Source organism: Vipera berus, assembly GCF_964194415.1.
Source record: "Vipera berus genome assembly, chromosome: 7".
NCBI lineage: Eukaryota > Metazoa > Chordata > Lepidosauria > Squamata > Viperidae > Vipera > Vipera berus.
The window spans coordinates 43,099,748-43,118,061 of NC_138209.1; the positions used below are offsets into that span (position 1 = coordinate 43,099,748).

General features: G+C 40.0%; 1 protein-coding gene across 1 annotated transcript in view; it reads left to right on the plus strand.

The window, feature by feature from the left end:
• Positions 1-15,778, plus strand: part of PDGFRL (platelet derived growth factor receptor like) — a 32,994-nt gene extending 17,216 nt beyond the window's left edge. The window contains exons 5-6 of the mRNA XM_081333362.1: positions 11,649-11,788; positions 14,793-15,778. Coding sequence (XP_081189488.1) covers positions 11,649-11,788; positions 14,793-14,981 — 329 coding nt within the window. The 3' untranslated portion in view covers positions 14,982-15,778. The remainder of the gene's footprint in view (positions 1-11,648; positions 11,789-14,792) is intronic.
• Positions 15,779-18,314: the final 2,536 nt, after the last annotated feature.

Sequence of the window (18,314 nt, forward strand, 5' to 3'; positions counted from 1 at the left end):
CAGCCACCTCATTCTCTGTCGTCCCCTTCTTCTCTTGCCCTCAACCTTTCCCAGCATTAGGCTCTTCTTCAGTGGATTACTGCCTTGTTGTGGCGAAGGGGCTTGCGTAATTCAATGAAGCTATGAGCTATGCCGTGCAGGGCCACCCAAGATGGACAGGTCATAGCAGAGAGTTCTAACAAAACGTGATCCACTGGAGAAGGAAATGGCAACTCACTCCAGTATCTTGGCCATGAAAACCCTATGGACAGTACCAAAAGGACTCATGCTTTGCATAGGTCTATATTTATATAGAGAGGTATTTTTTAGGGGAGGAAAAGGGTTATGATGGAAAATTGGACTTTCAGAGTAAATAATTACTATGTATTAAAAAAAAAAGTGCCAGGCACAGAATTGCTATGTGCTTATACAATAAAGGCACAGTTTATTGTCTAAGTACCCAAAGTACCGTATATACTTGAGTATAAGCCGAATTTTTCAGCCCACTTTTTGGGCTGAAAAATTCCACTTCGGCTTATACTCCAGTCAACAAAAAAACTTACCGAGGACTTGTGCGCGGCCGAGGCTTTGGTGCTTCCGGGATCGCGCGCACCTCTCCCAAGCCACCGCCATCCGGAGACCTGCCGAAGTTTGGGGAGGTTTGGGGAGGTGCGCGCGCACCTCCCCAAACCTCCCCAAACGTCGGCAGGTCTCCGGACCTCCGCGCCTTGCCTGCCTGCTTCTTTCCGCAGCGGAAAGAAGCAGGCAGGCAGGGCGCGGAGGAACGGAGACCTGCCGACGTTTGGGGAGGTTTGGGCGCCTCCCCAAACGTCGGCAGGTCTCCGTTCCTCCTGCCGACGTTTGGGGAGGTTTGGGCGCCTCCCCAAACCTCCCCAAACGTCGGCAGGTCTCCGTTCCTCCGCGCAGACCTGCCGACGTTTGGGGAGGTTTGGGCGCCTCCCCAAACCTCCCCAAACGTCAGCAGGTCTCCGTTCCTCCTGCCGACGTTTGGGGAGGTTTGGGCGCCTCCCCAAACCTCCCCAAACGTCGGCAGGTCTCCGTTCCTCCGCGCAGACCTGCCGACGTTTGGGGAGGTTTGGGCGCCTCCCCAAACGTCGGCAGGTCTCCGTTCCTCCGCGCAGACCTGCCGATGTTTGGGGAGGTTTGGGGAGGCGCCCAAACCTCCCCAAACGTCGGCAGGAGGAACGGAGACCTGCTGACGTTTGGGGAGGTTTGGGGAGGCGCCCAAACCTCCCCAAACGTCGGCAGGTCTGCGCGGAGGAACGGAGACCTGCCGACGTTTGGGGAGGTTTGGGGAGGCGCCCAAACCTCCCCAAACGTCGGCAGGTCTCCGTTCCTCCGCGCCCTGCCTGCCTGCTTCTTTCCGCAGCGGAAAGAAGCAGGCAGGCAGGGCGCGGAGGTCCGGAGACCTGCCGACGTTTGGGGAGGTTTGGGGAGGCGCCCAAACCTCCCCAAATGTCGGCAGGTCTCCGTTCCTCCGCGCCCTGCCTGCCTGCTTCTTTCCGCTGCGGAAAGAAGCAGGCAGGCAGGGTGCGGAGGTCCGGAGACCTGCCGACGTTTGGGGAGGTTTGGGGAGGTGCGCGCGCACCTCCCCAAACCTCCCCAAACTTCGGCAGGTCTCCAGACGGCGGCGGCTTGGGAGAGGTGCGCGCGATCCTGGAAGCACCGAAGCCTCGGCCGCGCGCAAGTCCTCAGTAAGCTCCGGGCGGTCACTTGCTTCGCGTCTCCTGAGGGAAGGGGGGGCGACTGGAGCGGGCGTGTTTCCTCGCCTGCTGGGCACCGCGATTTGCCCGGGGAACGCGTGGGCCCCGAATGGCAGCGTGGAGCGAGGAAGCGGACAGCCAGGGCTTCCCCGAGAGCCGCGGCCACACAGGGTATTCCTGTGTATTCAGGCTTGCAAAATGGCGGATCGAGCCTCTGCTGGCGGCAGAGGCTTGCAGAACGGCAGATCGGCTTATACTCGAGTCAATAACTTTTTTCAGTTTTTGGGGGTGAAATTGGGGGTCTCGGCTTATACTCGAGTCGGCTTATACTCAAGTATATACGGTAATATAGATCAGGAGAGGTATTCCTCCATTTATGACAGCAATTGGGACCAGAATTGCCATTACTAAACAACATGGTCATAAAGATTGATGTCATGGGATGGTGTCACTTAGTAATGGTAGTTCTGCAAGTCCTGGTTGCTATCTTTAAGTAAGAACCATGCTTGTCTTTAAGCAAGAAACTTAAATGACCGCCACTCCCCAATTCCTCTCAATCTTCCACTTTGTGGGAAACCAGCAGGGAACATCAGAAATCATGATCGCATAATGTGTGGGCCAGAACTCAAAGCACCAATCATAAGTCCTCCTTGTTCAGTATTATTGCAACTTTGAAAGGTCACTGAACGAATGGGTGTAACTCTGGGACTGCCTGTATAACCAGTCCTGAAAGAAGGATTATTAAAATAGAATATTGAACAATTCAAGCATGAGAAATTCCACAACTGTTTACTAGATTGGTGAACCAACAGCCACCCTTTCAAATTCTAATAATCTTTTTTAATAAGATTTTATTAATTTTTTCCATACATACAATAATCATTTTTCAACCAACGTGCTGTCTGGGTTTAAATACACTAATACATATTTAATTCCTAATTCTTTATTCTTTCCTCTAACCATCGGTAGAGTAAGTCCCAAGTTTAGTAGTATTCTGTTTCTTTTTTTTCTTTCAGTCTCATAGTCAATCTGTCCATCTCTGCGCATTCCAGTATTTTTTTAGTTATTTCTTCATCTGGTGGTATTCCTTCATTTTTCCAATATTGCGCAAATATTATTCTTGCCGCTGTTGTGACCTGTAAAATCAAATATAGGCTTTGTTTTGTTAATCTTTTCTGGCATTACACCTAATAAAAAAGTTCAGGTTTAAAATCTACATATTCTCCTAACATCTTTTCCAACCAAGTATGTATCTTTTTCCAATAATTCTTTGCTTTATCACATGTCCACCAAACATGATAATATGTGCCCGAGTTAAGTTTATATTTCCAACATCTGTCTGACATATTTTTAAACATTTTTTCTAATCTTGCTGGTTGGCAAGTGCCATCTATAAAACATTTTATATAAATTTTCTTTATAAGAAGTTGACATTGTCAATTTACAATTTTGCCATTTTTCTGATTCTATATTATATCCAAAATTTTTCATCCATCTTATTTTGTTTTTTAACTTGTTTGCTTTCCATTTCCAAAATTAATAAAAAATTATACATTTTCCTAATTAGTTTCTTATCTGAAGTTAACAAAGTCTTATCAAATGCCGTTTCTTCTTTATAAAATCCAGTTTGACGTCTTTTTCATATCTAGTTTGCATTTGTATATGTGCCCACCACGACAAGTTGATACCCTGATTTTCCATTTCTTGTTTAGATTTTAAATTCCCTTCAGAATTTAGAATATCTCTATATGTCCAGATTTTTTCAAAGTCCACAAAATTTGGGTGTACAAATGCTTCCATAGTTGACAACCACCCTGGAATTTTCAAATATATTTTATTTTTTATGTTTTCCCATACTATTAACAATGCATTTCTTATATAGTGATTTTGGAAATACTTATAAATTTTATTTTTCCCATACCATAAAAAGGCGTGCCACCCCAATTGTAAATCATGCCCGTCCAGATATAACAACCTTTTATTTCTAAGAGTTATCCATTCTTTTACCCCTGTTAGAATAGATGCTTGATAATACAAAGCCCACTCCGGTAGCCCAAATCCTCCATTTTCCTTAGCACCTTGTAACATTTTCATCTTAATTCTAGCTTTCTTTCCTTGTCAAACAAATTTCAAAATTAATGAATTTAAATCTTGGAAGAAATTTTTCTCAAGTTTTGTGGGAATTGTTTGGAATAGAAATAAAATTTTCAGCAATACGTTCATTTTTACTGTAGCAATTCTTCCTAGTATTGACAGTTGCAGATTTTTCCATTTTTCCAAGTCTAATTTTATTTGATTCAATAGTTTTGTGTAATTACAGTATCTTCTTTTATTGTTGAACATCTTGCTGTTAAATGTATACCCAAATATTTAACCTTTTTCACTATCTGTAATTCTGTTTTTTCTGACATTTTTTGTTGTTGTTTATCTGTAAGATTTTTGGCTATTACTTTAGTTTTTTCTCTATTTATTTTCAGTCCTGCCGTTTCTCCGTACTGTTCTATCTTTCCCAATAATTTAGAAATCATCTCCAAAGGTTCTTCTAAGATAAATACCAAGTCATCAGCAAATGCTTGTAATTTATATGTTTCACCTTTTATTTCCAGTCCTTTGATTTCTGTGTCTTGTCTGATATTTCTATTTAAAACTTCCAGAGTGAAAATGAATAACAATGGAGATAGTGGACATCCTTGCCTTGTACCTTTTCTTATTTCAAAGTTCTCAGTGTAATCTCCATTCACGATCGCTTTTGCTGTTTGTTTGTTATATATTGTCTTTATCATATTTATAAAATTCTGTCCAAAGTCCATTATTTGTAATTGCTGAGTCATAAATTGTCAGGAAACATTGCCAAATGCCTTTTGAGCATCTAGGAATATTAGTGCCAATTGTTTCTCTGGATGTAATTCATAGTATTCTAGTACGTCCATTATCACTCTTAAGTTGTTTGGTAGAAAGCCATTTTGGTCTGGATGTATAAATTTAATTAAGTATTTTTTCAGTCTCTCTGCCATTATTGAAGTAAAAATTTTATAATCCACATTGAGCAGCGATATCAGTCTGTAGTTTTTAATCTGTTTGCTTCCATCCATGTGGCTGGGAGTTTAGCCTCCAACAAAAGTCCATCACAAATGTCTTTCAATGGTTCACTTAGTACAGGGCTTTTCAACCTTTTCACCCATTGTACCACTTTTAGGATATGGCAACACCCGAGTACCACCAGTCGCCTAGCAAGGTGTCAAAAACTTGATGACCAAAAAAAAAAAAGGAAAAAAGTGATGTAGTACAGGTAGTCCTCGACTTACAACAGTTCACTTAGTGACTGTTCAAAGTTACAATGGCACTGAAAAAAGTGCCCCCCAAGCCACAGCTGAGCAAGACACCTGCCTGCCCGCCCTGCGGCGCTTTTCCTCCTGTACAAGGTTTTCATTGTGAGCATTTCTGTTGAGGATTGGCAGCGGGGGTGGGGTGTTTGGTTTTTATTCCCCCCATCTGCTGGGTGGTTGCAGCAGGTTTTGGTCACTTCACATGACCCTGGGACACTGTGACCATCATAAATATGAATCAGTTGCCAAGCATCTGAATGTAAATCACAAGACCCTGGAGATGCTGCAACATTCTAGTTGATTGGCGCTTCTTCTGGACTCAGCAGAAGTGCCAGGATCAACGCTGAGCTCCAGCTGGATCCTGGCACTGATTCTGGCGCTTCCACTGAGCCCTGACAGCCCTGCAGCTCCAGCCATCTCTCGCTCAGGCTTGTGCGGTGCTGCCACCGGTTCAGCTCATTCCCCTCCCCCGCTACCACTTTTCTAGGATGGTCGCGTACCACCTGCGAGGTGCCAATGCCAGGTGCCAATGTAACACAGGTGGTACCCGTACCACTGGTTGAAAAGCCCTGACTTAGTATGTCTTGTAGGGTTTTATATAACTCTGCTGGTAATCCATCTGGACCTGGTGTTTTTTCGTTTTTTTTGCCTTCTTATAGCCTCTGATATCATTACATCATTGTAATTCTTTCCTCTAACATAGTCTTAAATATCTCTGGAATTTTTGGAAGATTATTTTCTTCTAGATAGTGAATCATTCTCTTTCTTGAAGTTTCTTCTGTGTCATACAGTTTCTTGTAATATTCCTTAATTATCTTTTTTATTTCTTCATTTTTAAATTGTAGACAGCCTTTTTCATCTACTAAGTTATATATCATTTTCTTCTCTTTCTGTTTTTTTAAGTTTATAAGCTAACCATCTTCCTGGTTTATTTGCAATTTCAAAAAAAATTGCTTTGCTCTTCTTATCTGCTATGCCAATTTTTCTGAATCCAACAAATTTGTGTTTTATTATTTCCATTTCTCTTTTCAAAGTCTTTTTCTGCATATTTTTTGTAGTTCTGATTCTAACTTTCCAAATTTTTCTTTCAGTAGTACATATTGCTGTCTTCTGTTTATTTTTCTTTGCATGTATGTTATAGCTATACCTCTAAAATATGCTTTAGCTGTATCCCATACATTTTGTAATGTTAACAATAATAATAATAAAGTTGAAAGGTACCTTGGAGGTCATCTAGTCCAACCCCCTGCTCAGGCAGGAAACCCTATACCATTTTGGACAAATGGCTGTCCAGTCTCTTCTTAAAAACTTCCAGTGTTGGAGCATTCACAGCTTCTGGAGGCAGGTTGTTCCACTGGTTAATTGCTTCTCTCCTTGATTAGTTTCTATCCATTGCTTCTTGTCCTACCTTTGGGTGCTGTGGAGAATAGCTTGACTTCCTCTTCTTTGTGGCAGCCCCTGAGATATTGGAACACTGCTATCATATCCCCCCTCGTCCTTCTCTTCATTAACTAGACATACCCAATTCCAGCAGCCGTTCCTTATATGTTTTAGCTTCCAGTCCCCCAATCATCTTTGTTGCTCTTCTCTGTACTCTTTCTAGAGTCTCAACATCTTTTTTATATCGTGGTGACCAAAACTGGATGCAGTATTCCAAGTGTGGCCTTACCATGGCATTGTAAAGTGGTATTAACACTTCACGTGATCTTGATTCTATCCCTCTGTTAATGCAGCCTAGCATGGAGCCATGTTGTGTCTTCTTTTTTGTTTTCTCTAAAGAAGACCTCCATTTCTTTTTTCGCTAATTCTATAAATTTTGTTTCTTTTAGTATAGATTGATTTAAAGTCCATCTTGGTCTTTTTTGTATTCCTCTCCACGTCACTTTTAAAGGGTTATGGTCTGCCAATGTGCCTATTTCTATCTCAATTTCCTGTATATTCATCCTAAGTTCAGACGTCATCCAAATATGTCAATTCTCGACAAAGGATTTTTGACTATTTGAATAGAAAGTATATTGTAGTTTTTCTGGATTAATTTCCCTCCAAACATCTTGTATTCCAATTTTATCTGTCATATTAAAAAATGTCTTAGGTAGTCTTTTTCTTCCAGTTTTCCCTGTTTTACTGCTTTTATAGTCAATTGTCCCATCTACTATCGCATTAAAGTCTCCTACTAAACAAATATTTTGGTATTCCATTTCTATTATTTTTCTATGGAGGCTTTGGTAAAATTCTTCCTGGTTATTATTTGGTGCATAGATTGCTACTAACGTTTGTTTTTAGTTTTAGTAACTATATTTCCACCATCACAATTCTTCCTTCTTCATCTGAGTAAACCATTTTATAATCTATTGTTTCTTTAATATATATAGCAACACCTCTTTTTTTCTGATGTGCTGATGCATAATAAAGTTTCCCAATTTTGGGGTATTCTATATTTAATTTCTGTAGTTTCCTAACAATATTATTTCTTGTTGATGGGGAGTTTAGTCCATTTACGTTCACTGAAAAGATTCCATTTACTTTCTCCATTTCCATTATTTATATTTAGGTCTAGTCAATCCCGTGGTCCTCTGTTCTCTGGCAGTTCCTTCACTTTCTTGTTCAATTTTCTCTTTCTGTTTTCCTATTTGTAGAGTTACTTCTTGAGTTATCCCTTCCATTTGTTTCTGTTCCTTACTCTCCTCTTGTCGTTGTTACACTCCTTCATCTAAAACTGCTCGATTTCTTGCTTCAAAGTCTTCTGCTTTCCAAATTGAATCCAGTCGATACCTTGTGTTATTCCAGTTGATTAAAATGCCTCTGGCATTAACCATCTAAAATTTATACCTTTTGCAATCAGCTTTGTTGTTAAAAAGTGATAATGTCTTTGAGTAGCTCTTACTCTCTTAGGTATCTGCTTTAAGAGCACAATTTCTTATTTTTGTATTGTAATGGCTCATCTCTCACTTTTCTCACTTCATCTCGTTGTTTTCTTTATGAATCTCACATGTACTTTTCTAGGTAGTTTATTTTTCCTTGCATAGCTTGAGTTCATTTGAAATATTTCATCTATCTCCATTTGCATCTCTGCTCTATCTGCTTTCAAAGCTTCTGCTAGAAGCTCAGTGATCACAACTGCTATGTTTTCTTCTCTGTCTTCAGGGATATTTTGAAATCTCAAGTAGTGTTCCACCTTCTCCATTTCCAAGATCGTGACCGCTCCTTCTAAATTTGATTTGCTTGTTCTAATTTTTCATTTTCTTGCAATAGTATTTCCATTTTTTATCAATATCATCTGATTTATCTTCCATTTTCTGAATGTTCAGTTTTGGCAATTATTTGATGGTGAACTTCAAATTGTGCCTTTATATCCAAAATTTCTTTGCTTAATTTCTCAAAATTGCTTTGTGTCTCTTCATGGTTTCTTTGCATTGACTCTTGAATCAATTTTAGTGTAGCCTGCATTTCATTATGGGCAGTGCTTATTTTCTCATGCTGCAACATTGTTTCAATAGATCCCTGGGTTGCTGGGCTAGATGTTGCAACAGAGGGTGCAGAAGAAGTCTTCTTCATAACTCTGGTAATGTTTGATGTACTCATTTTTCAGCCAACAGTCTTAGAGTAAAATCCAAAATATAAAAAGGAGCCAGCTATTTTAGGCCAAATCCACCTCCTCCAGTCGAGTCTCTTTTGTAAACACAGCTCCACGTGAGTCTGTGTGTCTAGCTGCTGTGTTATCACACCTTGATGATGATGGTGGAGCAGGCACACTGGATTCACCGAAGTTGAAGCTGGGATAATTTCTTGTCCAGGCTTGGTCACTGATGAACCTGCAAAAATCTGAGAATGGGGGGAAAGAAACACCATAGCGTCTTTTGTAGTCTGAGCCTTGCTGTGTCCATTTCTCCTGTGGGCCGTATGGCAGTTTTGACACCACTGGATTGACACCATGGGAGGTGTCCAGGTAGCTTAGACAAGGTAGACATGGGTCTGTTTTTGCCTATTCTGTCTCCATGAGGAGATCACTTAGTTCCTGCAGCTTGTGATTGTCTTTGTTGCCTATCTTTGGAAAGTTTTGTAGTCTTTTGAATAGAGCATTCTCTATTGCTTCTGGGCTTCCGTAGGCTTGTTCAAGTCTTGCCCACGCAGCAGCGAGACCTGCGTCTGGAGAGTCAACATGCACTGATCTCAGTCTTTTTACACGATCTGCAGATTCTGGCCCCAGCCACTTTATGAGTAGATCAAGTTCCTCCTTGGTGGTAAGGTTGAGATCAGCAATAGCAGCTTTGAAGGCTGATCTCCAGGATCTGTAGTTCTCTGGACAGTCATCAAACTTTGAGAGGCTAGTGTTGATGAGCTCTCGAATCATGTATCTGGCGTATTCAGAATGGTCTGATCTCTCACTCCTTGATGCCAAAGAAACCTGTGGAACCCCTTGGGTGTGAAAGTTCTCTGGTGAATAAGGGTGAGGTATACCAGGATAGAATGATGTTGCAAGAGCATTCAGCAGTGGTGTAGTCCCTAAGGCTTGTGCTGGCTGTCGATTAAACCGTTGTTTATTGCTGGAAGTTACTTTGTCAATGGCAAGGGGTGATGCAGTTTGAAGTGTTGGCGCACTTGTGTTGTGGTGTTGAAGAGGTGCAGGCTGTTGCAGTTCTGGGGTCTCTGTGTGGTGAGTCGGGACAGCGTTGTTCGTAGGAAATACAGAAGATGGCTCTGCATCGTTGCAAACATTATGCTTTAGCACATATTGACTGGTGTGTTCCATCGGATCCTCCACTTCTGTTGGGATGAAACAATCTGGATTGGTGCTTTCCTTCATTGCCTGTTCATAGACCTTCAGTTTTGCTCGGGCAGCTGCCTCCTCCTTTTCCATTTGCAGAATCTTTATTTTGGCTTCCTCCTCTGCTTCCTTTCTGCCAAAGGAAACAAGCACTTTCTTTGCTTCTAGATGTGCATGGTCCTCTACCAACTTGTCACTTATCATTGAAGCCCTGGAGTGAGAGGATCTAGCAGAATGTACTGTGACTTTAGTTGATGTGGATTTATGGGATCTGGTCTCCTGCAGTTCAGCAATACGATTTCTGCCTTATCCTTTGCATCTTGCACTAGGACACAGGTCTGCAACCCATGGCTCCGGAGCCACATGCGGCTCTTTCAGCCGTCTCTTGCGGCTCCCAGTCCTCTGCCATGTGCAGTCCAAAAAAAAAGTGGGACTAAAAAAGTTCAACCAATCAATTCAAATATGCAGGGTAGGTACATATTTCGCCTTGGCTCCACTCTTCAGTCAAACCCTGTTCTGCACATGCACCCATGTACACGCATGTGCACACATTTTTTGCGGCTCACAGTTTTTCCTTTTGTGAGGCAACCGGTTCCGAGTGGCTCTTTCACTGTTTCAGGTTGCTGACCCCTGCGCTAGGAGATATCTTTGCTTGTTTATTGCATCCATCATGGTTAGTACTGCTGAGGAGTTACCTGTATTAGAGTCTTTCAAAAAGGCTGTGTGTTTTGCAGACAGCCACTGGTAACGTTCATAAGCTGCAGATAGACGACCTATAGAGTCTCTTAATTCAACAGGATTATCATTAAGGCTCTGCAAAATTGACATGCAGTGCGCAGTTTTGTCCTATAAGTCTGACAGATTACTGGAAAATTCATCTCTAGTTGCCTCATAGTTTTCCCAGAGTTTCTGGGTTGATCTTACTGTATGCTTGGATTTTACAGTAGAATCAGCACACTCAGCTCCCTGAATGTCTGTGTGGTCGGAACCACGCTGCATCTGTGTTGATTCAGCGATAAAGGTGTTTTCCGAGCCTTGTCTAGACATTTTCCAAGTTTTGCAAAAAAATGGGTACTGTCTTTTTAAGCAGACGAACTGTAGCTTAGATAGGGTTTATAACAAGGTTCAACGTACAAAGAGTTTTCAGCTTTGCACAGGAAATGCTATTAAGCTTGTGAGACCATGTGCTTTCACAAGATGGTGGATTGCACTGAGCTTGCTTGCAGTTAACACACACACATATGGATTGCAGGCAGTAGGAATTCAAACTGTCTTTTGACTATTCTGGATCAGACTGTCATTTAATGATTTATCCCCTTGCTAAGACCCCTGTGCTTGGCCTGTATAGGCGGATATTATCACTGTTAACAACCCTTACCAGATAGCAGAACTCGTGAAAGTACCTTTATCACCCAGAAGTACCTTTATTTGCATGCAGAGAAGATTACAGCAGAGAAGGTGAGGTAGATGATGCATAGGTGGTATTTTCAAGGTCAAAAGACAGTAACGATCCACAGTGTCTGCACGTGTATCTGCCGGTTATGGAGGAGGAGAATCACCCAGAGAGAAGGAGGAAGTTTGTCCCAGGAAGGGGAGGGGTGAAGGCACAGAGTCAGGAGAAGGAGGAAGCACGTCACAGAGTAGAATGGGTTGGCTGACCAAGTCAAGTTAGCATATTATAATTTCCCCAAACAACCACATGGTGGCAGCACAAAGAGTGTAATAATTGAAAATACATTTCTGTTGTTCCATTCTTGTCTTGTGAAACTTAATTTTTAATCTATGTGAATATAATGGGACCACCTTCAAAGCAACCTCACTTTTCTTCTTTTCTTATCTTTTGCTTTGAATTAGTTCCTTATGGACCTCCTTTAACTACAATCAAAGCATCATCCAATAAATTACAGGGCGGCAGTGATGTTAATGTTTTGTGCACAGTTTTGGGGCAGCCAGATATAGAAGTGGAATTTAATTGGATATATCCAGGGCAACAGGTATGTACCATAGATTTTGTTTCCTTTGCTTATTTCTTAAAGTCTAAACTGGAACATTATGTGTGTATTACAATGCGGAAGAGTGGATTTTAGATAATTGTGGAACAAAGCAATTAGCTACAGAAATATATTCAATTACTAGAAGAGATTTCAGTATAGGTTAAATATTAACCTAAGTTTCCATTACTCTAAGCCTAGAAAGAATATTGGATAGATTATTTAGTACAAGATGATAAACAAATTGGCTATCCCTGTTTTAGACAAACCTAGAGCAAAAAAATGTTAGGAAAAGGCATGGATGGGCAGCAAGATTACAACTATGTTACAGAATTGGCAGTCAAAATTAGATTTTGCAAAATTAGATTATGCAAGTGTTTTATGACTAAGAAGTCTTGCTAGAAATTATCTTTGAAATTCCCTGATTAGTTTCTTACAGAAAAAGGTTTCTTTGCCAACAAAAAACATAAAATATTGCATGTTTATGGTGGAATCCTTGGTGCTCTCTGATTGCTTTGTTGCAGTCATTTCATCAGTTTGTAGCATTGATGATGTTACCTAGTTGGGTAATGACATGTCTGCAAGAAAACAACCAATCCCCAAAAGCACCAAGGATTCCCTCAGTTCAATACGTGACTTACATATATTCTTTTCTATATATTTTTATTGGTTAAGTAATTTCTTTTGCATGTTATTATTGATTAAGTGATGATGTTGTAAGGCAGTTGTGATGAAAATGAACTGGTCACACCAGTGGTGGGATTCAAATATGTGAACAACCAGTTCTCTGTGTGGATGCTGCTTCTGGAAGTCCATTCTGGGCCTGGGCAACAAAAAATTAACTACCAGTTCTGTCGAAGTGGTGTGAACCCACCACTGGATCACACCAGAAAACAGGAGACTGTGAGTTCAAGTACTGCCTTAGCCATGAAAGACAGTTGGGTTCCTTGAGACAGTCAATCTCTCTCAGCCCAAACCATCTCTCAGGGTTATGGTTGTGGGTAAAAATAGGAGGAGGGAGCTGTGTTGGATAAACTATCTTGAGTTATTTCTAAAAATAATAAAGGCAGGATACAAAAAAAAATATACTGAGGCTGTAATGTTAACACAACTAATTGGTCTGCATATCAAATCACCATGTAAGGAATTGAGATCTTTGGTAAGAATGGCAGATCATTTCCAGTCATTTCATTCTATAAAGTGCATGGGGATTTTTCATTGGTGATTGATTTTGGATCTAAACTTCTTGATGAAGCTTGAAATACACAAGCTTAGCTAAAGTCTAAAAGTAAACCAAATCCAACAAAAACAATATAAGGCCTTGTAGCCACTTAAAAAAGATCTGTGATGCCCTAAGTGGTTGTATGGGTGTTGGGCAATGTGGGAAAAAGGAACAGTCCCAGTCCCATCCTTTCTACTTTCAGTCTTTGTCTGAAGGAAAATGTACACTTGCATACATAGCTTGCTGTATTAATTCTCAGGTCATTCACACTGCTGTACAGGTAGACTTTGTTTACTGGCTGTCTCATTCAGTGACCATTCAGAGTTATGACAGGTTGAAAACAATAGCTTTGTAACCTGTCTGCATTTGCAAACTTTGTAGCGCCCTTCACATGATTGTCATTACAGTCAGTATACACTGTCCTGTGCCTGATCAGTGATTGCTCCCCCTCCCACTTACAGATTGAAGAGATTAGAGAGGAAGGGATTACAAGAGAGCAAGAGTCACACGATGGCAAAAACATATTGAGAGAAATGTGATGACATCAACTCCAAATGTTCTACGCAAATAGCCCAGTGTATTCACCATTCTGTGATGAACTATTCCAATCTCTTCTCCAATCTCTCCACTCTGTGAGGTGGTGGTGGGGGAGGAAAAAACCAGGCCAGGCACAGGAGAGATTACCTACAGAGATTGGTTGCCTTTTTTTTCTTTTTTAGCCTCGCACATGTCTAAGCAATCTCTCTATTCTGCATTGGGGTGGGAAGAAAAAAAAATCAATCTCTGTAGGAAAACTCTCCTATGACTGACCCACTTCCTTCTCCTCTTACAGACTAGAGAGATTGGAGATGAAAGAATTACAAGTGAGTAAGCAGGCACAAAATGGGGAATAAACTTGGCTGTTTGCATAGTAGGTTTGGGGCTTCTGGTGTCATCACATTACTTTTGATGTGTATTCCCCACTGTGTGCCTGTTTACTTTCTTGTAATCCCTTCCTCTCCAATGAATGTAAATACAAACATTAATTTCCTTCTTTCTTGCTAATTATCCCAACACAGAGTGAGCATTCTAAAGGGCAATAGGGGCAGTAGGGGGAGGGAAGACCAAGCATTGTTAAAAGGCAAACAAAGGAGTGAAACTGATTAGTTTTGATAGTTACAGGCAACCATTGTGAGCTTGCTATCCCAGCACCAATGTGAGCATTCCAAAGAACAGGAAAGTGGAAAGCACTGCCACGGACATTTGATTTCCCATTTAGCCGTCACTTTAATGATAGAGCTGCTGGTCCCAATTGTGATGCAAGCAAGGAAGTACAGCTCCTCTTTAGACTTCCTGCCTAAATGTGTGAAGTCTACAAAAAGAAATGATAGAATGATTATTATAATCTAATTTCTTATTCCTTACATAAAGCATGCTGCTAGACTTATAATATTGATGGTAAATCATGTAAATTCAAGAGATGCAAACTTTAATACTAACATTCTAAATTAAGCAATCTCTCTGGGAGGAATGCAAGGGAGATCAATCTTAAATTGTGTCATATATTTCTTCCAAATATGAAGCCTAATATGAATTATTTAAAAAATAAATTAAATATAAATAAATACGAAGACATTTGTCAAATCATCTGCCTTAACTTGCCTCTTTTATTGGTTGTAGTTCAGATTAAAACTACAATGCATGTTTTAGATTAGAAAATAAAATTTGCAAATGAAAAGAGGTGGGAATTTTATTTTATTTTTTGCAGAATTCTACATCATGTAATGTGTTGTTTTCATCTTTTAGTATAAAAGACCAGTAAATATCCAAGACTCTTGGAGGTTGATTGATAGAGGAGTTGGTCATACTACAAGAATCTCTGAGAGCATTATTACTGTTGAAGATCTGGAAACCATTGATGCTGGAAACTATGTGTGTGTTGCTCAGAATCTTCGAGGACAAACTACAGTAGCTACTCAGGTTGAACTAATCTGAGGTCTTCAGGCAGATGGAACAAGAAATAGACTGACTAGTTTCTGACTAGCTTTAAAACTGGAACTGGAAATACATTGGACCAAAATCATAATATATTGAATCTTATATGAATTAAAACTGAGCATAAAAGAGACTGGCAATCAGCATAGTACAAGCATTTCAAAACTTTGCCGCAGGAAGGAAATGTATGGTTCAGAATTTGCTTCTATTGTTAATTCCGTAGATTGCTATAGAGATGCCATCATTGGGCATCAGCCTTTGCATAGCTCTTGCTATATTTTCACTACAGAAATGCTGGTCATCTTTACGGAGTGTACTGTAAAGATTTACGTAATATCACTACAAAGCACTAAACCTAAGAGAATAATTTCATATTTGTGTGTATTTGTGTCTGCGTATGAATGATACATATTCAAACCTTTTTCTCCAACAGTAATTTGGAGAGTTATTAATTTTTACATGATAATATAGTATGAGCCTGCAATATTTTAGTTCTGTTCCTTATGCTTGCTTGCAGGAAAAGCAAACAAGTAACATACTTGTAAGGTTTATTGATCAAGAACATGTTTCCTAATAGTTTATTTCCTTATCAAAATATCTATTATGTATCCATTGCCACCCATTCCCAAGCAGAATTTGTTCTTACCTAAAATTGCTTTTATATTTTATTTGAAGCCATAGCATATATGAATCTTAACATATCTTGCCGGATGGACTGGAAGCTGTAGGTAGTAGCATTTCAACTGATGGTGGTGTCTTTAAAAAAATGATTGCATATTAAACTTTTTTTCAAGTTTCAGAGTAGTTGGTGTTTACAGTGTCAAGGTTCTGCTAAACAAGACCAAACAAATCAGAACTCCAAGGCTTGAAACTTCCTCAAAGAACATGTTTATTGGTTATATAGTATCGGCACAGTCAAAAGTGAAACCAAGTCTGAAATTCCCTCCAAAACAAAACAATATTACAAAGTTGAACTTCCCACCCCAATACCATGCAATCAGCTACGTTCCCCAATAGAATAGCTTAGCAAAAGCTCATGCCTCCACTTAACCAACAGAAATGACCTTGGTTCCCACGAGATAGAAAAATGTTTAGACTAGTAAAAATCCCCCGCATCCTCTCCCAACCTAGAATGAGCAAAATGGCTGCAGCCAGGTTCATTGTAGAGTTAACATATAGATTATGATATAATCAGACATTCTTGCTGAAATTATGGTGAATGTTGTGATACAGCATTTAACTCTTCCTTCCTTGAAGATAGTGTGCCATTTTTAGATCTTTTTCTGAATTCTATAAAAATTTCAACTGTGATGGATTTAATCAGACACAGAGATGCAGATGTGCTTATGATCAAATAATTTTGCTTTAATCTTTGTAGAAGATAAATGGTGCCACTTTATAAGTCTGTAAGAAGCAAGCCTTATTTTTTTCCTATCAAATATGTAATAGACTGCAATGTAGGAGAATTTGTTTAAATCCTCACGGTTCAACAATCTCATGGAACAGACACTGTCAAAGCTCTAACCACAAATTGCATTATTTACTTTCTGCTCAGAGTTTCCTACTGTTTTTGTTTTGCCAACTCTGGATTGATGCATCCTTCTCCCAAACGATGTCAATGACATGCCCCCTTTTACAATTCTTGTCAATTAATATTTCTGGTATTTAGGGCCATTAAGGCCCAGTTGGTTTGGGGGAGCTCTATAGCTCCTTGTAGTGAGAAGCAGGTCAGTTCCAGGTAGCTCTCACTTTGCAACCATTTGCAGTTAGGGTTAGGGTTAGGGTTAGCGTAACCCAGTTGTGATTGCTAGACAAGGTTTGTCTGTCCTTGCTTTTGTAAAAAAAAAAGAAAAAAAAGACAGCTTCTTCAAACTGAGCTCAAATGCTGGTGATCTCTTGGGCACATCTATATCATTTTCTTGGCAACAATTCAGGAGTGACCTTCCTGATTTTCTAATCTGGTGTACAAGCATGATAAATTTTTTGGGTGGTTTTCCTTTCAAGTACTAGCCAGGGATGTGTACCCATGCTGATAAATGGAACAGCAAAATGAAGCCTGCAAAGTACAGGGCAGTTTTAATGGTGGAATAGACCTGTTTCATTTATGTTCTAAACCAGTGGTTCTCAACCTTTTCTTCACTATGGACCCCCTTTAAAATACCTTTTGTGGCCACGGACCATGAAGACTTAACTCAAGATTTAAACTATAACATTTCTTCAGCCTTTGTGGACCCCCTGAGATGACATTGCAGCTCCCAGGGGTTCGCTGACCACAGGTTGAAAACCACTGTTCTAAACCATCTCTCCCAAATGCTTTCAACAGGCCTATTTGAGATAGCATAATAGGATATCAAAGCTTTGCTTTAGGACTACATTGCAGGAAGGACAATTGCTTAGCTGAAAATGCGTTAAGTATCTTCCAAACATATCAGATGCCTGTCTTATGAAACCCGATCTTGTTCAACCTGATTTTCCTTTATGAACAAAAATATAGTCTGATAATACTTCTCACAAGAAATGTTGAAAAAATGCAAATGAATATATTTATGTAACCATTTGTTCTTTACATTTGTACCATGCCTTTTTTACACTCTCTTTTTTGATTAACAATCCACAATAACCACCCAGTGAAATAGGTCAGGCTGAGCAGGAATCACTGATTCACTCGCCCAGGGAGCTTCTGCAGCTGAGAATAAACTAACATGTGGGTTCTTCGCTCCTAATCCAACATCACTACAAATCACAACACGGCTGCTTGTTACTGAAATTCAACAAAGGGAAAAGAGGCCCCCCAATGTCATTTATCTCTTTTATTACCTAACGAAAATATGAAAAACAATTTAACAATTTTTGTATAGCAAGACAATTTTACCATCTTCGGCTAAGTGTTAAGTAGAATATTTCAATAACAATGGACAGAACATTGTAGAAGTTCATAAGAGCCTTTTAGCAGGAAATCCAGCACATATGCTGTTATGGGTAATTTATGTTCTTCACCAGGGCTGCTTAGAAGAACCATTCAACTCCCCACACACACATCTTCTACAATCTACTGAAGTGCATTTCTTCATATTAATGGGCAATGCACACAATAAAAGTAAAAGCATTCCATTCTGCCCTGTGTTCATGAAAGAACAGTGGCATGTTGATTATACGCATAATTAAAATGTAATTAACAGTTAACTAGGTCGTTCACAAAAAGTGTGTATACTTTATGACATAAAGAAGGAAATCTGTTGTTTTTATAGACAAGATGAAAGCATGCAAACAACTATATTGGCTGCCCCATTTCCTAATCAAAGTGATCAGCTTGCATCCTGAGTTAAGGACTAC